Source organism: Phyllosticta citribraziliensis (assembly GCF_038025025.1).
Source record: "Phyllosticta citribraziliensis strain CPC 17464 chromosome Unknown J3D65scaffold_4, whole genome shotgun sequence".
Lineage (NCBI taxonomy): Eukaryota > Fungi > Ascomycota > Dothideomycetes > Botryosphaeriales > Phyllostictaceae > Phyllosticta > Phyllosticta citribraziliensis.
Window position 1 is genome coordinate 1,610,489 of NW_027117341.1, and position 16,492 is coordinate 1,626,980.

General features: G+C 58.6%; 6 protein-coding genes across 6 annotated transcripts; 4 read left to right on the top strand and 2 right to left on the bottom strand.

The window, feature by feature from the left end:
- The first annotated feature begins 124 nt into the window (after nucleotides 1-124).
- Nucleotides 125-1,884, top strand: J3D65DRAFT_297571 (Thiolase, N-terminal domain-containing protein). Its single transcript, XM_066795175.1, has 2 exons — nucleotides 125-460; nucleotides 511-1,884. Exons 1-2 carry the CDS (start codon nucleotides 284-286, stop codon nucleotides 1,657-1,659), a joined length of 1,326 nt encoding a protein of 441 aa, XP_066657059.1. The 5' UTR covers nucleotides 125-283; the 3' UTR covers nucleotides 1,660-1,884.
- J3D65DRAFT_619819 (5'-nucleotidase) lies at nucleotides 1,819-4,570 on the bottom strand. The gene is made up of 3 exons (XM_066799797.1): nucleotides 3,970-4,570; nucleotides 3,099-3,907; nucleotides 1,819-3,051 (listed from the first exon to the last, which is right to left on the bottom strand). The coding sequence occupies exons 1-3, from the start codon at nucleotides 4,288-4,290 to the stop codon at nucleotides 2,109-2,111; spliced, it is 2,073 nt and encodes a 690-aa protein (XP_066657060.1). The 5' UTR covers nucleotides 4,291-4,570; the 3' UTR covers nucleotides 1,819-2,108.
- A 140-nt stretch (nucleotides 4,571-4,710) lies between these two features.
- On the bottom strand, nucleotides 4,711-7,438 carry J3D65DRAFT_568903 (uncharacterized protein). Its single transcript, XM_066797616.1, has 2 exons — nucleotides 6,911-7,438; nucleotides 4,711-6,848 (listed from the first exon to the last, which is right to left on the bottom strand). The coding sequence occupies exons 1-2, from the start codon at nucleotides 6,943-6,945 to the stop codon at nucleotides 4,874-4,876; spliced, it is 2,010 nt and encodes a 669-aa protein (XP_066657061.1). The 5' UTR covers nucleotides 6,946-7,438; the 3' UTR covers nucleotides 4,711-4,873.
- A 1,016-nt stretch (nucleotides 7,439-8,454) lies between these two features.
- On the top strand, nucleotides 8,455-9,249 carry J3D65DRAFT_645190 (uncharacterized protein; the record flags this gene model as incomplete). The annotated part of the gene is made up of 2 exons (XM_066802194.1): nucleotides 8,455-8,600; nucleotides 8,658-9,249. 2 exons carry the CDS (start codon nucleotides 8,455-8,457, stop codon nucleotides 9,247-9,249), a joined length of 738 nt encoding a protein of 245 aa, XP_066657062.1.
- A 1,893-nt stretch (nucleotides 9,250-11,142) lies between these two features.
- Nucleotides 11,143-12,284, top strand: J3D65DRAFT_645191 (class II aldolase/adducin N-terminal; the record flags this gene model as incomplete). Its single annotated transcript, XM_066802195.1, has 3 exons — nucleotides 11,143-11,298; nucleotides 11,350-11,529; nucleotides 11,607-12,284. 3 exons carry the CDS (start codon nucleotides 11,143-11,145, stop codon nucleotides 12,282-12,284), a joined length of 1,014 nt encoding a protein of 337 aa, XP_066657063.1.
- Nucleotides 12,285-12,738: 454 nt separating this feature from the next.
- On the top strand, nucleotides 12,739-16,466 carry J3D65DRAFT_619834 (uncharacterized protein). Its single transcript, XM_066799798.1, has 6 exons — nucleotides 12,739-13,163; nucleotides 13,417-13,623; nucleotides 13,680-13,794; nucleotides 13,847-14,579; nucleotides 14,628-14,967; nucleotides 15,015-16,466. The coding sequence occupies exons 1-6, from the start codon at nucleotides 12,991-12,993 to the stop codon at nucleotides 16,036-16,038; spliced, it is 2,592 nt and encodes an 863-aa protein (XP_066657064.1). The 5' UTR covers nucleotides 12,739-12,990; the 3' UTR covers nucleotides 16,039-16,466.
- Nucleotides 16,467-16,492: the final 26 nt, after the last annotated feature.

Below are 16,492 nucleotides of genomic sequence, written 5' to 3' on the forward strand. Positions count from 1 at the left end.
CGCGGAGTTGATTGGCGATTGAGATGGCGATGAAGGAGAGAGGGAGAGAAGAAGGTGGTGCAAAAATGTCCAGGTGTCCCCGGCAGACTCTCACGGACCGGCTCCGGATGGTCGACCCGCGCGGCCCGAGGCTCAAAAGAAGGCTTTCGGCTGCTGCTGATCCCCCGCTTTCGTCATTTTCCCCAGGCCCGTCACGGCCCTCCAGCGACACCATGTCATCCAAACTCTTGCACCTCCACCTTCCCTGCCTCTGCGATTCCACAGGTCCCTGAAGCCCTGCATCATGTCGACCTCGTCGTCCCTCCGCTGCGCTCAGTCCGCCCCCCTGCGCCGCCTTGCCCAGCAAAAGGCCCACATTGCTCCCGCTGGTAGCCGGCTCTTCAGCACTACTACTCCACGTCCACAACGCGAGGTTGGCGATGCCTACATACTCAGTGGCTCGCGGACACCGACTGGCGTGGTAAGTCTACGCAACATCTGGCACAAACATTCCATCTAACACGGCTGCAGTTCAATGGCGCCTTCACAACTGTTCCCGCGCCCAAGCTAGGGGCTACGGCCATCAGCTCCGCCCTGTCCAAATCCACGGTGCCCGCCTCCTTCATCAAGACGGTCTATATGGGCCAGGTCTTGCAAGCCGGAGCAGGCCAGTCGCCAGCCCGACAAGCCGCCATCTTCGCCGGCCTGCCCACATCATGCGAAGCCACGACCATCAACAAGGTCTGCGCGTCGGGACTGAAAGCCGTGACAATCGGGGCGCAGGACATTGCGCTGGGCCAGGCAGACGCCATCGTGGCCGGCGGCATGGAAAACATGAGCCGCGTGCCCTACTACATGGCGCGAGCGTCGCAGCAGCCGCCGTTCGGCGAGCAAAAGCTGGCCGACGGCCTCATCAGCGACGGGCTCTGGGACGTCTACAACCAGATCCACATGGGCAACTGCGCCGAGGCCACGGCCAAAAAGCACAAGATCACGCGCGAGGAGCAGGACGAGTTCGCCATCCTGTCGTACCAGCGGGCGCAAGCCGCGTGGGCCGCCGGCCACTTCAAAGACGAGGTCGTCCCCGTCACGGTGCCGGGCAAGAAGGGCGACGTCACTGTCACCGAGGACGAGGGCTACAACCGCCTCAAGCTGGACAAGGTCAAGACGCTCAAGCCCGCCTTCGTCCGCGACGGCACCGGCACCGTCACGGCGGCCAACAGCAGCTCGTTCAACGACGGCGCCAGCGCGCTGGTCCTGGGCTCCAAAGCCATCGCGCAGGCCCACGGCTCCAGCTCCCGCGTGCTCGCACGCATCGTATCCTACGCCGACGCAGCCGTCGACCCCGTCGACTTCCCCGTCGCCCCGGCCAAGGTCGTCCCGCTGCTGCTCGAGCGCGCCGGCATCTCCGCCAAAGACGTCGCCGTGTGGGAGTTCAACGAGGCCTTTGCCGCCGTCATCAAGGCCAACGCCAAGATCCTCGGCATGGGCACCGACAACGTCAATCCGCGCGGCGGCGCCATCGCGCTGGGCCACGCCATCGGCAGCTCGGGCGCGCGCATCTTGGTGACGCTGCTGCATCAGCTCGAGGTCGGCCAGTACGGCGCGGCGGCCATCTGCAATGGCGGCGGCGCGGCGACGGGGATCGTCGTGCAGCGCGTTGCGCATGGCGATTTGTAGGCTGTGGGTCTTTTGGGGCGCGGCATTAGAATGCTGTTTGTCTGTCGGTCTGGATGTGGGTGGTAGAATGCCATTCCCATGTGTTCGCGCACTGTCTGTTGTTGGCGTCTTTCGCATGCATGTATCAGTAACCACACCACGATTCTGGTACTAAACACTCTCCGTGAGCACTTACCTACCGGCATATTTGTGCCAGCCAACCGGCCACTCGTCTCGTCACAGACTCCCCGTCTCTCCATGGCCGTACGAAAAGGTAGTGGAGACGAGAGGAGAGAAAGGGGGAAGGAGAAGCTTCAGTGTGATGGAGGAATCTGATCTACATATGCAGGCAGTAGGTACATGGTAGTGATGCATCCTCTATCCCATTCAAACGTGGCTAAGTGCTGCTATTCCACCCCTTCCACACCTCACCCCCTCACCCCTTCATTCCCACCCCCTTCAACCTCACACTACCCCTCAACCATCCTAATCCGCCCCTCCAACCGCGGCGCAATAGCCTTGGTCCAATTAACGACAAACTCGCCCTCGCGCAAATCATCGCAGAGCGCCGGGTGCCCCGGCAGCCCCGTCAGCCGCCACCACTTGCGCATGACGCGCCGCATGATGGACAGCTCGCGCTCGCGCTGCTGGACGGCGGCGGCGGCCTCGTGCGAGGCTTTGGCGCTGTTGGTGCGAGGGCGGTGGGGGGCGGCGTCGCCGTGGCCGTTGGTGTTGGTGGTGGTAGGTGGGACGTCGTTGTCGGTGTCCTCGTCGTCGGTGCCCGTGTCGTCCGTCTCGCTCTCCGCCAGGGGCGTCTCGGCGCCCTCGGGCCGCGTGCCCAGCGGCGTGCGTCTGCCATCCGCACCAGCATCGACCGCACCCGCCGGCGCCTTCTTCGCGCCATTGGCAGAAGCCAGCAGACGCTCGACGGCCTTGGCGCCGGGCCGCTGCGGCTCGAGGTGCGGATGGTGGTTGGAGATGCGCTCCTGGACGCCGTCCCAGTGGCGGCCCATGGACGGGCCCCACTGCTTCCACCGCCCCAGCACCTTGAGCGACATGAAGTACTGGCGCAGCATCATCGAGATGAGGATGCCGTTCTCCTCGGACACGATCTCCTTTGCCGCGCCGCCCTCGGCCTCGATGAGCAGGTCGTCGTAGCCGTCTTTGCCGCGCGCCATGTAGCCGCGCGTCACGAGCGTGTACTCGCGCTCCGCGTCCAGCGGCGCATGCGCGATGGAGATGTCGGAGACGCGCGAGCCGGGCGGCTTGGACGGGTTGAATGTGAATTCGATGTTGGAGACTTGCGGGAAGCGGCCTTCGAGGGCGGGGTATTTGGAGACGGAGTTCTCTAGGGCACCTGCAATGGCTGAGCCCGTTACCTTGATGACGACTACGGGGTCTTCGAACGGGAAGCTGAGCCGAGTTAGCGAGGACTGTGACGCCGTTGGGAGCATTCGTACCAGTTCATGATATCCTTTAACCGCAAAATACCAGGAGCGTAGATCTGATCGCCTCGAATAGTTCCTGCGGCCATGATGGCGCAGTCACCCGAGTATGTGTAGCGCATCAAGTCACAGACAAAGTTTCCAATGTTGGACTCTCGCGTGCGGACAGTGGTGAAGCGCGCGTCCAGGGGAGCAGCCGTGTATCCTATCGGCTTGTCCAGCTTGGCCTTGAGCTTCGCCGTCAGGCCCTCGACGACCTTGATCGTGGGCTTGTCCTCGGGGAGCGACGAGACGACGTCGCGCCGCACAATGTTGAAGTCCCACTTGCCGCTGCCGTCCGTCTTGCGCCATGCCTCGAGGTAGCTGAGCTGCTTGAAGTCGCTGCCGGATCGGAGCACGTGGGTGCCATTGATCAGCGAGTGGTTGTAGTAATGGTCGTGTCCGCCGAGGATGATGTCAATCAGCCCCTCGGTCTGCTTGGCCAATTTGTTGTCATTGGGCTCCCTCTGGTGCGTTACGGCAACGATGATCTCGCAGCCTTGCTCCCTCAGCCCCGGCACGTGCTCCTTTGCCGTCTGCGTGGCCGACTTGTAAATCAGGTTCGGCGGCAGCGAGTTGATTGTGTCCAGCCATTCCTTCTCTCCCAGGCCAATCACGCCAATCTTTATGCCGTTGGAGCTCGTGAGGATGGCAGTCTTGGGAGCATTCGCGAGCGATTCGCCCTCTCCCAGGTCCGGATCGAGTACGTTTGCGAGCAGCCAGGGGAACTTGCACTGGCCGGTGAGGTGGCGGTACTGGCGGATGCCAAAGTCGAGGTCGTGGTTCTGCATGCACGTTAGAATGCTCCCAAGGTGCCAAGAAGCATGAAGCTCTGGAGCAGTCGTACCCCAATGCATGCAACGTCGGTGCCTATCCCATTGAGGATTGGGACCATGTGCGAGCCCTTTGTGACGGAGCTCTCCAAGCTGGGGTTGAAAGCGTCGCCTGAGAAGAAGGTGACGAGCTTGGGCTGGTCTTGGAATTTGGCATCATCCCGGTAGTGGTTCACGAGCGACTGGAACCTGGCAATGCCTCCAACCGGCTCGGCGGAGGAGGGTTCGACGTGGTACACGTCGTTGTAGTGCACAAAGCGCAGGTCCGGAGGAGCATCGTGGGCGCCGCTGGAGTGGGTGATGACGTCTTCGGCGGTGGGGTTTTCGACGGACATTTTTAGGAGGAGTTAAAATGAGTTGAGGGGGGAGCTAGGGAGAAGTAGAGAGAAGCAGGGGTAAGAGTAGAATAGGCGAAAGGTATAGGAGACGGTGGACTGTTGTCTGACCAGAGCCAGGATACGGACACGGGCGGCCTTGGCTGGCAGGTCGAGCGAATGGAGCAGCCATGATTGGACGAGGGAGGGCGGAGGGCTGCAGAGGTGGCTGAGCATCAGTCAAGGGGACGAGGAGCTTGGGTACGGCGAGGCGAGGGCTGGAGGTGGTTTTCCTTTGCTTGAGCTGGAGCTTCTGATGGGTCTCGCCGTTGGCCGACGCGGTGACGTTTGCCCCTGGCTGCTGGCCAACGGCGTCTCTGCGATTTTCGCCAATCCCGTGTCAGCCGCGCTCCGACCACACTTTACATGTCTTCATTGGTTACTCAATCAATCATCTACTTGTTTATTTAATTATTTATATTTACTTGCTTCTACTTCTCTTTTCTCAAAACAAGTACTGTCAAAAGCCCCAACGCCGACGCTCTATTCATGCAACATAACCTACCAAGGCATGCGACCAAAAGATCAGAAAGCAATCACAAATCTACGCCTCTCTTTGGTCAATGGTCCAGCGCCGCTTAGGCCCCGGCACGCGCTCGTTGCGAGAGCCAGTCGGGAGACTGCCCCAAAGGCCGTGTTGGGACATGGACCGACCGATCTTGGGCGGCAGTTCCTTGACATCGTCTACTGCTTCGGCCATTTCATTAGATTCTTGCTCTTTAATCTCGTCTTGCTCTTTAATCTGGTCGTTCTCTTTGATCTTGTTCTCGTTGGTCTTTCTATCTTGTTCGCTTAGGGAAAAGTCCGTGTTGGGCGTGTTTGTGCCGGTCGACGCCGAGTCGTCTTGCTTCATGCGCTTGCTCCAAAGGCCGATCGAGGGCGTGAATGTTGGACTCTCGGGTGTGCTACGGCCAGGACTTGGCGTGTAGCTCCTCGTCAGGTTGTGGATGGTTGAGCTGCGGCGCATGCTCCCAAGAGAAGAGCTCGTCTTACGAGCGGGCTCTCCAACGCCATCGCCCGCAACTGCGTTGACCGAGTAACGTCTGTCTCCAAATTGAGCCATGGCCTGTGGAGCGGGCATTGGCCCTAATCTGGCTGGATCTGCTCCCATGCGCAGATGCTCCGCAGAGGCCACAAGAACCATGTCATACTCATCCGACAATCGCGATTGGCCACCCGAAGTCTGCCGCCCCAGAGATGGAAATGTGCTGTTGGTCGGCGACATTGGATCTTCCTGCTCAGGCGCATCCTTTCGCACAGCCATTGTAAGCGACGCCATGCCAACATCCAGAAGAACGGGCTGGTTGGTAAGGGCGCCAATCAAGGCATTGCACCCAGCGCCGTGAGTGACCAACACCAAAACCAGTTCTTCGTCATCTTCTTCGAGATCGTCATGAGTTTCAACCACTGCATCTTCCGGGTGCTCCGCAGCGTTGTGTGTCTGGTACCATTCCACCATCTTGGTCAGGCCACGGCGGAAGCGCTTGTGCATGGAGCTCCACTCTTCGGGCAATTGACCACCATCACCCCATTCATGCGGCTCCCGCATACTGTCCCACTGGTAATCAATGTCGACGCAAGCATCCCGGGCATGTGCGACGTATCCTCGAGGGATCGGCTCGGCAGGGGAAATGGCATATGAAGGGATTGGCGCCCTGTAAGTGCTCATGTCGGACTTGGAGGGAGCTGGTATCGGCGCCGCTCGCTTGCGGGTGGAATGGCTGGAAGCGCTGTCTTGACTGCCGGCACGGTCACGAAGTGGGAGAGCTTGCGCGAGGCTACCCAGTGCCGAAAGTGATCCTCCACGTCCATGGTTTGCTGCGTCTGAACCCCAGCCGCCAGGGAAATTTCCGCTCCGAGAATTGGGGCGAGAGTCGACATAATCGCTGCGTCGAAGAAGCTCGGCCTTGGCTGACGCAACCATCATGGTCGAAGGAGGCGGGGGTGTGATTGACTCGTAGTAGTCAGGCGAAAGCCATTCTCCCAGGAACGCATCGATCCTCAAAGTGGTTTTCTCGATTTCCTTTTTCAAAAGAGCCTTACCGAGGACATTGCGCGTAGGATTGTCCTCAGCCTCGGGAATTATCTTGGGGTCGGGAGGGTTGCCGCCGTTCGCTGTCGCCAAAGTAGCCCGTCGCCGATGCGGGGAGTTGCTCCGAGAGAGATTGGGACTTGGAGCATTTGAGGAACCCTTTCCTTGGAATTGAGCAATGCCGGAGCAAATGGCCACCGAGGTCTGCACGCAGCGGATGAAAGGCGAGCTGTGAACGACGACCTTGTATTTGCGAGGCTTTTTCTTGCCGCTAGGACGAGGTTCGGCAATATTTCCATCCAAACTGTGTGAACGGCTGTGGCCTCCGTATTCCTCGTCGGCCTCTTGGCGCGCATCGAGGATGCTGGCTATGCGGGTTCCCAAGGCTCGCGATTGTGACCATCCACCGTAGGTGAGAGGCGGGTCGTAAGGCGTCGGAGATGTGAGGTGCCAGGTCTTGTCGGCGGCATCGAGGCGGGCGCCGTGTCTGGGAAGCGGATAAATGGTTAGAAATGTTGAGCACTCGCAGGCGGATGATAAAAGACGTACCTGGCGATGATGATGACGGCGGGAGACCGAGGCATGGTCGTGATCCAGGATGAGGATGGACGATGGGGCGAGGGATCAATCGACGTCTTGTTGGCGGGTATTTGCAGAAAGCATCCAAGAGTGTCTAGCTAAGAGGTTGAAATCTTGGCGCAGGGGCAAAGTCAAGAGCTCCGGTGTTTCGGAAACACGGCGGAGGTGCCGACGGGATGGACGGCGGAGGACGAGGTCGGAGTAGCGATGGACTGAGCGAGGATTTTACCTGGTAATCTGCGCAAAGAGAGATGCGAGGGGGGAGTTGGAAGAAAGCACCGGGTGAAGGCAGAGAAGCCAAGGTAGAGAAGTGGCCGAGTCGAGTCGAGTCGATGCGAGAGACATTTTTGCACTAGGTAATGTAACTCGAGCCGTGACGCAATCCGGCCATCGGCTTTCAAGGGTCCACAACGGTCGCCCAAGGCTATTCCTCCCTCTGCCCCGTGGTTGGCTTCATGTTTGTACATCTCAGCATCAATGAACCATCGTCGACGGCCCGCGCCTTCTCGCGATCCGGTCAATTCGCCGCCGACGGGAGGGCGGGACGCCCGAGACGGTCATGGGTGTTTCCATTCCCGCGTCATCTACCTAAACCTTGCTGTACTGCTCCACCCACAGCACCAGGCCGGTCCGTTCCTTGTCCCCAGCTCCAGCCCATGTCAGGTCTCCACCAGCAGACCCTCTTTGTTCACTGTGGGGCCATGGCTGTTTGCATCCATGATCCATCCGATCGAGATACACCCTTATACATGCAAAAGTAAAGATGCGTGACCATTAATGGCTACGCGCAGTCATCTCAAAATAGTCTGTCCCTCGAGTTGACCGAGCAATGGGACAAACCTCTCACGCCACGCCGTCATTAGACCAGCTATCCATTGTTTCTGCTCCCATTAGCGTACCACCTATGCGCTAGCCCGACCACAGCATCTGGTGACTGCAGCTCCATCATCATAAAAACACGAGCCCCGCTTTGCCTTGAACTGGTTAACCCGAGTGTTTTCAGTCGCCCTGCTCGTCAACCAAACACTGCTGCGCCGTGTTTCTGCATCTCGTCCAGGTCCGACGGTCCATTTGGAGTGCTCATGGTTGCTGTCCATCTTTTTGGACAACGGGTCGGCCAGAAGAAGAAATAATTGGCAAGGCGTCGAATGACAAGAGCGTGCGGGCGAGCTGCAAGGCCACACCAAATGTGTCCCATCATCCGACCCGCCGCCTGGCCTGGCTGTGTGCCGTGGACCGACATTTGACATCCACCTCTCCCACCCTCATGAGGCTGACCAACACCTGCCGTCCACGCCTGACGTGCATGCTCCTCGTCGACGCCCGAGTTGCTGAGGGCGCCGTTTGCTGCTTATCCCGCAATCTCGACAATGACCGGCCATCGCCTGCCCAACTCGCCTGCTGTCGCCAACCCCAACATCAGCCCGCCACGTAGGCGCTGGCCTACCGTTACTTGAGCCCCTCTCCGTCTTCCCTGCTGTGCCTGCTCCCCTTCCACCATGCTATCCTATGTCATGGATCCCGAGTCGGCGCCAAACTGCTGCATTTGCAACAAGCCAGCCGTCCGCGGTCAAGAGTGCTCCTGCGAGGCCGAGCGCCTCGAGTTGGCTGTGCGCCAGGCCGAGCAGAGGTCCATGGAGAAGCGCTTGGAAGAAATACGGTATTTTCATTTCTTGCGTGTGTACTATTCTAGATCGCAGGCTAACGAGTAGCGCAGAGACTGGGTCGTCAACCACTCGCGCACGCACATCCTGCAAGCGTTTGAACGGCTCAGCTCGCGCCGCAAAACCGCGCACAACGCGTACCTCTCGTCGCTCCCCTTCTACTCCATCTACGTGCAATACCACGGGACGCCGCCGCTGCACCCGACGGCGCTCAACACGCTGCGCGCGCAAATCGCCGAGGCAAACGCGGAGCTCAAGCGCGGCATCGACAACGACTGGCGCCTCTCGGTGCTGCGCTACCCGGAGGTGCTCGACTACTTTTACGGCCTGGTCGAGCTGGGCCTCCCGCCGGACCGCGACTCGAGGGTCGCGCGGCCGCCCTTCGCCGTCGCCGGATACGCTGACCAGGGCTTTGAGGGCGGCAGGCTCGGCAAGGCCCCGTCCGTCAAGAAGAATCTTCGCTCCTCCGCGAGAGATCCCACGCCCGCGCCGCCCCGGCCGGGCATGCGGCGGAGGGACCCGCCTGTCCAGCATGGCGGCGGAGTGGCTGTTGCTAGGCCGAGGAGACCTCCTGTCGCGCCGACTCCTCCTGGTGGTGCACGCGGGCCGTATGCTCCATACGACGAACGGCAATACTATCGCTGAGCAACTGACGGACGACTGGTGAGATGCGTGCAGAGCAGAGCGCGCATCAAGACGAAGATTTCGGCCGCTTTTTGGCGGACGATGGAGGACTGCGCCAGCTCCACGATTGACGACGGTGGTCAAGAAGACACGAATGAACGGCCGATTCATGACTTGCATGGTGGCGCTCCCATCTGTCCCATTACCTACACCTTTTCTGTTGCAAGGCTTCAATGCTTCAGTCTGTTAGAACAACGCGCCGAGCCATGAGCCATCGATTGCGGAGACACCATCCAGACAATTGATCCATAATCTTCTCCGTGTCGCGTTCATTTCCAAAGATTTGCTTCACCATCCTGGCACAGACTTGCCAACACGAGAAGTGAGAAAAGACTATCTAATTGACCCGTCTGCAGCATACCTTAGCTACATGGTCAAACAAAGCATCCTGATTGCTTTTCTATAGAATGCGAATGCGAGACTTGCGCCATCTTGCCTACATGTAGCAATCTACGTTCCCGCACAACAGCCAGACCACACTTCCGCAGTACATCATCTATGTATGGGATATCCTTCACCTTACCGTCACTTACTTACTCCAACGCAAGTAAGCAAGTAAGCGACTAGTAACAGATCCATCTCCCCCTATCTCTCCCTGATCCTCTCCATAACTAATCCCTCCAACTTGACTCCTTCTTTAAACCCACCACCACTCCACCGTCTCTCCGCCCTCAGTGCTAGAAACCGTCTGGCAGCCCCACGGTAGCAATCCTTCCTACCCCGCTGTCGCTAGTCGGCTCGTTGATTTGTGCCGCGTACCATTGTGCGTCAAGTCAAGCTCCTCAGAATTACCCGCGGCATCCTAGCCACAGGGCGTGAGACAGCATTGTCATGTTGAAGCTGATTGCTTGAAAGGTAGGTAGTTCGTCGATCATGCCATCCCCTATATGCAGCTGTAGCGGTATAGGAATGCTCCTTGGACGCATTCATGTTGACAGAAGACATCGTCTGCACGAACGCATGCCCTTAGCCCTACCGACATGTACAGCGGATGTCTATACCTTACTTATATCACAGGGCGGCGCGCATATGCTGCTGTCCTTTCTATGTTACCCACACCTCCTCTACCATTACCACGACCATCCCTTCATCCCTACATCCCTACTCCCGCCCCCCAAACCGCACTAGGCACCTCCGCCCCGCCGTTGTTTGCCTGGGTAGGTCGGCCAATGGACCCCTCCTCCTCCCCGCCTCCGCCTCCGCCTCCGCCTTGCCGCCTCCGCTGCTACTCCCTCTGCCAATTGCCTGCCTCAAAGACCCAAGACTTATTATCCGCCCCGCACCGCACCACGCGCCGCCAAGCATTTCGATCCGTCTGAACCGGCTAATCGGCTGGCGAGGCAGACAGGCGTATTTCAAGCTTTTGCGTCGCTCGCTGTCGGCTGCCATGCATGCCTCGCAGGGCGCGAGCTACGATGGTTGATTGTTCGCGTTCAATGAGTTAGAAGTGGGAGTAGAAGTCTTAGGTAGGGAGGAAGCATGTGTCGATTGGTTGGTTGGAGCAGACGTGATGGATGGCCATTTGCTATGAAGTCGGACAGAAAGCGAGGCCGAGTACCGAGTGTGTTAGGTATGCGTGGATGGCGTGGATGGGTGGAGGAGGTGTTGGTCGCTCGTCAATGGGCGTTGCCTTATATATCCATGTAGCTTGCTGCCTTTGCGCACGCGCTATCTCTTCCCGCTTGAGCTCTAGAGCAGCTCTGTCATCTGAGCGCTGCTTGAGACCTATTCAGCTATTTACATACCATTGAGCTCCCGCTCTCTCTCTATACGGCTCTTCGCAGCTCTGGCGTTCAATCGCAAGCACGCAAGCAACCAAATCCGCCAGCAGTTCCACAGCTTGCCGCAAACACCATGGCCCCGCCTCCACCACCCCCACCCTCGGCTATTCAAGTCGTCGACGTCGACGGCGGCCCCACGCACACGACGACTCTGCAGCCCAAGAACGCTCCAAAGATAGACCAGCGGAATGACCATGCCCAAGACGCCCCCGACAAAGACGGCAGGGACGTCTATCACGGCGGCGCAGTGGCGCATCCGGGAGAGCAACCACGCGCCGAGGACAAGAGTGCATCGTACCAGCAGCTGAATGAGCGGCAGTCGATTGGCGTACCGCGGCCGCGCGTGTTCGAGGACAAGCACGCTGAGCGCGCGTACTTGAAGCAGCGACTGGCGGCGGCGTTTCGAATCTTTGGGCTGCAGGGCTTCGATGAGGGGGTTGCGGGGCACATTACTGTCAGGGTGAGTACACATAGCTAGCAAAACCATCAAGATGTGCGCATCGTGGGAGAGATGAGGTAACGGCTGACGACGCGCAGGACCCCGTCAACCCCGAAACCTTCTGGGTGAACCCGTTCGGGCTCGCCTTTAGCCAAATCACGTCGTCGTCGCTGCTGCACATCTCGGCGACGGGCGACATCCTGCCGTCGCCGTCGCCGTACCAGCTGCTCAACACGGCCGCGTTTGCCATCCACGGCGCCATCCACCGCGCGCGGCCCGACGTCGTCGCTGCGGCCCACAGCCACAGCATCCACGGCCGCGCCCTCTGCGCGCTGCAGGTGCCGCTCGACATGCTGACGCAGGACTCGTGCGCCTTTTACGAAGACCACGTCGTGTATCCCAACTTTGGCGGCGTGGTCATGGCGACGGAGGAGGGCAAGCGCATCGCGGAGAGGCTGGGCCAGAAGAAGTGCGCGCTGCTGGGGAATCATGGGCTGTTGACCGTGGGCGGCACCATCGAGGAGGCCGTGTGGTGGTTCGTCGCCATGGAGAAGTGCGCGCGTGTTCAGCTGCTGGCGGATGCGGCGGCGGCGGGGAGAGGCATCCAGACGGTCAAGATTGGCGATGAGGAAGCGCGGTTGACGTGGACCAGCATTGGGTCGAGGATTGCCGGGTACTTCAGCGCAATGCCGCTCTTTGACGTGGTCGAGAAGGACGAGGCGCAGGAGTATATGGACGAAGGCAAACCGTGGGTGGGCAAAGCGGAGGGATTGTAGGCGGTCCAGCTGCTTTGAATTTCTCGTTGTCCGCGTGTAGGCACATTTTGGGGGATAGGCATTTGAATTGTCGTAGTTTGAGTGGTGCCGGCAGTCAGTGTATTTGCCGTAAACGCTCCCTTCACATGCACGCTGAGCTTACGTCTGGGGAATCCAGATGGGGCAAGTGTACCCGTCGTGGGGGATATCTCCATCCAGTTCTTTTCCAACCACTCAAACAACCTTCTCACCGGTCTCGTGCGTCGTGGAGTTTTGTGGGCTCATGATGCCGTTCAATGTTGGCTGTGGGTTGTGAGTAGACATCGCACCAATGGTTTCAAGTCGGCGTGGATGATACGGCGCCGATAGCGCGGGGCAAGGCTATCGCATGCGGGGAGCCGACTTCGCAGCGTGGTGTTGACTTTAAAGGCTGGTGTAGACGAGAGGAATCGTGTACGGTAGGAGGATGCGTGCCGGCGAGGAGGCCGATGACTAAAGGGCAGGGCAGACGGGCCGATGTCGGCGGGTTGCCCGCCCGCGCGCCTGCCATGTCGAACGCGCCCTACGCCTTCCCGTTTGGGCATAATGACTGGCCGGCGCCTTGGCCAACCACACAGGTCCCTGTCGCCTACAGACATGCCCTGACTTTCATCTGCCCTCTTCGTCTCGTCTCGTCCCATCCTGTCTTGTCTTGTCAACAACTGACATCTCGCGCCCTTTGCCCTCCATGGCGGGAATGGACCCTGAGCTCGTGCTCCGCCAGCAGCAAATGCAGCAAATGGACACCCTCTTCGACTTTGGCGAGGCTGCCATGCCCGACGCTCCAGATTCCACCATTTCTGACAGCCAAGCCCACGCCGCCCAATTCGGAACCTGCGTGCTTCATCCTCACGATGATGGGTGAGTCTTCGTTTTCAATTCACTTTCCACCGGCACGCCTGAGTCTGCCGCGCCCCGCTCAACCGAGGCCCTGTCAGGAACGCTGCTTTTCTTACGCTTTTCACCCCCCACGAGACCATTCTGTACCTCCATTGGCTGTAGCCGAAAATCCCACTCTCAGGAATTGTCTGCCCAAAAGAGGAACCGCGTCCAACGTCACCCCCGACTGTCTCTGGACTCGCCTGGCCCGAATCGCTTTGTTAACCTCTTCCAGTTGCTTGTGTCTTGGACACACTGGTCAAGTCGACCTGGCCGATACCTCATTGGCCACTCGAGAGCTTGCAACCGACGGCGATCTGAACAATGACTGGACCATCAACTTTTCCAACTCCATTCTCGGGTACTCCAAGCCTGAGCATCCCTGCGAATACTGCCGCGTCCGACAGTTTGATTGCTTCATGACCTTCGAGGGTCAGACTGGGTGTGTATTCCGAGGGAGAGGAGTTTTTCCGAATGACTGCGCTGAAACCTCCCTAGTTGCAGTCCCTGCAATGCCTTGTTCCGCACGTGTAGTTTCAACAGGCCGACACAAGAGCGCCGGCCAAGAAACGTCGTCGACACACTACACGTCGTCGCCGAGGACGAGCAGCAGGTATGACTGCCGTCTCCCTATGCCATTCCCCATTGCTTACCAAGTCATCAAGGAATTCGGCACTCTGACTGGGACCAAGGTCCTGACTGGTATCAAGACCCATGAGGACCGCGCTCAGGACCGCGCCCAACGAAAGAGCGGCGTCAGATTTTCCAAGCCTGCCATCAGAGCTCTAACAGAGTGGATCGTCGCCCATAGCGATCATCCGTACCCCACGGAGCAGGAGAAGGATGAGTTGAGGCAAAAGACTGGCCTGTCCGAGACCCAGATGAACAACTGGTTTGCCAATGCACGGCGGAGAAAGAAGCACATGCCCAGGCGAATGGACTCTGACGGATCTGGCGCCAGCAGCGCCATCGACATTCCCAACCTCCCCAACCAGAGCTGGAAAGACTTGAACCCCATGGAGCGATGGAAGATCTCTCCGCCTGAAAACGAACCTGCTCCTCTTACTGCCATCGCGCAGGCCGTGAGGCAGCACACTCCGCCGTTGGAAAATGGCTCTTCGGCCCATACTAGTCGCCATGGATCCAGTGCCAGCTCTGGGCCCCAATCTCGCCGGGCGCCCTCGTCTGCAAGCTTGGAAGTCACCTCTGTCAACTCGGCCCTCTCCAGCCAGGATGACTCGTTTGGGTCCATCTTCTCGTTTGACTCGGGCAACTCTCGTCACTCGTGGGGTTCATTTGGATCTTTTGGCCCCAAGGGCATCCGAAAGGAGCGTCGCCGCCGCCGCCGCCAGGAGCTCAAGTCTCAAAAGCCTGGAGAGGATGGCCGAAGAATGTTTCGTGAGTCCCGGAGGATCTTGTCGAATTGGTCCATGCTAATCGCAGTAGAATGTACGTTTTGCACGGATACTTTCAAGAGCAAATATGACTGGTCAAGACACGAAAAGAGCCTGCACTTGAGCCTGGAAAAATGGATATGCGCACCGCTGGGACCCGTCATCACCTGTACTGCATCGGGTCAGCGCAAGTGCGTATTTTGCGAGAAGATAGATCCTTCCAAGGAACATTTGGAGAACCACAACTGGACGGCCTGTGAGGAGAAGAGTCCTGAGCAACGCACCTTTTATAGAAAAGACCACCTGCGCCAACACATGCGCCTCATGCATGACTGCAAGCTCAACGAGCTGATGGAGAGTTGGAAATCGGAGACGACCTATATTCGCTCTCGGTAAGATCTTCGAAAGATGAGCACCGACGCTGGCTGACCTGTAGTAGTTGCGGATTTTGCCGCAAGACCTTCGACACCTGGCAAGACCGAGTTGACCATCTCGCCAAGGAATTCCGCAATGGAGCTTTGATGAAGGACTGGAAAGGATGTCGCGGATTTGACCCTCAAGTCGCCCTCCTCGTCACCAACGCCATGCCTCCGTACCTGATCGGCAGCGAGTCCAAAACTCCAAACCCATTCAAAGCGTCCGAACCGGCCTCTCTGGCATGGCACTTGTCAGCTGTCCCAGATCCTGGAGTCAACCGATACGAAACTGTAGCCAACGCAGGGTTTTTCCACCCGGACCAAGAGTACGCGTGGGCCAGCATCTTGCAGCAAGAGGGCATTGGACCGACAACAAGCCTGCCTTCCAACAACATGCCCACGGCCGGTGCCATGAGTGCCACCGCCTGGGAGATTCTCACCGTCCGCCTGGGAAGGTACACCAAGATGCAAATGTCTCATGGCATTACGCCGACTGACAATATGTTGCAACGGGAAGCCCGGAGGATCATTTACGATGAAGATGATGGCTGGGAACAGACAGCGGCGGACAATCCGGAGTGGTTGGAGCTTTTCAAGAAGGCGCACGGAATAATCGACGCCGGCAATAACTTTGACAGAGGGGACACTCTCGAGGACCTCGGAATGCTCGGAGACGTCCAGCAATACTTGGTCGAAAACCCTCTTCAGGGATTCACTCCTGCAACGCAACCAACGTCGATCCAGACGTCGCCTACCAACGTGTCCTCGGGCTTTCCTTCGACGACAGCACACGACTCGAGCTGTCCCGATGACATGATGCGCACGACCGACAACTACTGCGCCAAGATGATGCTCGGTGGTCCTAACATATCCTGGGGCGACTCGTTCGGATTCGGCACCTCATTGGACGGGGGAGGTGATCTTTCAGGAGGAGGTCTGGATTTCCAGATGGACGGCTTGGAGATTGGTACGGGAGAAGAAATTGATCGACGCCAGACCTGGAACGGGTTCCCGAACCACCTGCCGACGAGCAACAGTATGCCTTAGAGAATCGACCGGATGACCCTGCCCTTGGAAAATTGTAAGAGATAATATTTCGGCGCGTTGGAGACTAGGCTCTTTTCTTCTCGTGTACGTGTTTTAGACAATGGACGGCGTTGGTTGGGATCGGTTTGGCGGTTATGTTGGTAAGAAGTGGCTCAACGATGATGATATATTGGAGAGGGTCGCATCACTCTCGAAATTTGGGTGGGGTAATGGACATTGATATACATGACCTACGTACCTGCCTTGCTCCGCCGCACTGGTGACTCACAGCTGATACATGCTGGCCTGAGGCACTTGATGGGCTGATGTCGCCTGTCAGACATGTCAACGGGCGCGGTCGCTCGGCATTGAGCCGAACTGTTAGGATGCCGTCGCTCAGGTTCCGGCCTGGGTGCTGATGTCACTGAGCGTGAGGCGAATCTATTGCCCAAGCTAAGAGCAGTTCTTTTCTTTC

What these genes read in the sequence shown, in the direction of transcription:
- J3D65DRAFT_568903 (XM_066797616.1), bottom strand. Translation starts at nt 6,945, where the DNA reads ATGCCTCGGTCTCCCGCCGTCATCATCATCGCCAG. An exon ending in GCCGTCATCATCATCGCCAG is followed by an intron (nt 6,849 to 6,910) that starts GTACGTCTTTTA and finishes TCCGCTTCCCAG; the next exon opens with ACACGGCGCCCGCCTCGATG.
- J3D65DRAFT_297571 (XM_066795175.1), top strand. Translation starts at nt 284, where the DNA reads ATGTCGACCTCGTCGTCCCTCCGCTGCGCTCAGTCCGCCCCCCTGCGC. An exon ending in CGCGGACACCGACTGGCGTG is followed by an intron (nt 461 to 510) that starts GTAAGTCTACGC and finishes ACACGGCTGCAG; the next exon opens with TTCAATGGCGCCTTCACAAC.
- J3D65DRAFT_619819 (XM_066799797.1), bottom strand. Translation starts at nt 4,290, where the DNA reads ATGTCCGTCGAAAACCCCACCGCCGAAGACGTCATCACCCACTCCAGC. An exon ending in CCGACGTTGCATGCATTGGG is followed by an intron (nt 3,908 to 3,969) that starts GTACGACTGCTC and finishes ACGTGCATGCAG; the next exon opens with AACCACGACCTCGACTTTGG. An exon ending in TTAAAGGATATCATGAACTG is followed by an intron (nt 3,052 to 3,098) that starts GTACGAATGCTC and finishes AACTCGGCTCAG; the next exon opens with CTTCCCGTTCGAAGACCCCG.
- J3D65DRAFT_619834 (XM_066799798.1), top strand. Translation starts at nt 12,991, where the DNA reads ATGGCGGGAATGGACCCTGAGCTCGTGCTCCGCCAGCAGCAAATGCAG. An exon ending in GGATGGCCGAAGAATGTTTC is followed by an intron (nt 14,580 to 14,627) that starts GTGAGTCCCGGA and finishes TAATCGCAGTAG; the next exon opens with AATGTACGTTTTGCACGGAT. An exon ending in ACGACCTATATTCGCTCTCG is followed by an intron (nt 14,968 to 15,014) that starts GTAAGATCTTCG and finishes GACCTGTAGTAG; the next exon opens with TTGCGGATTTTGCCGCAAGA.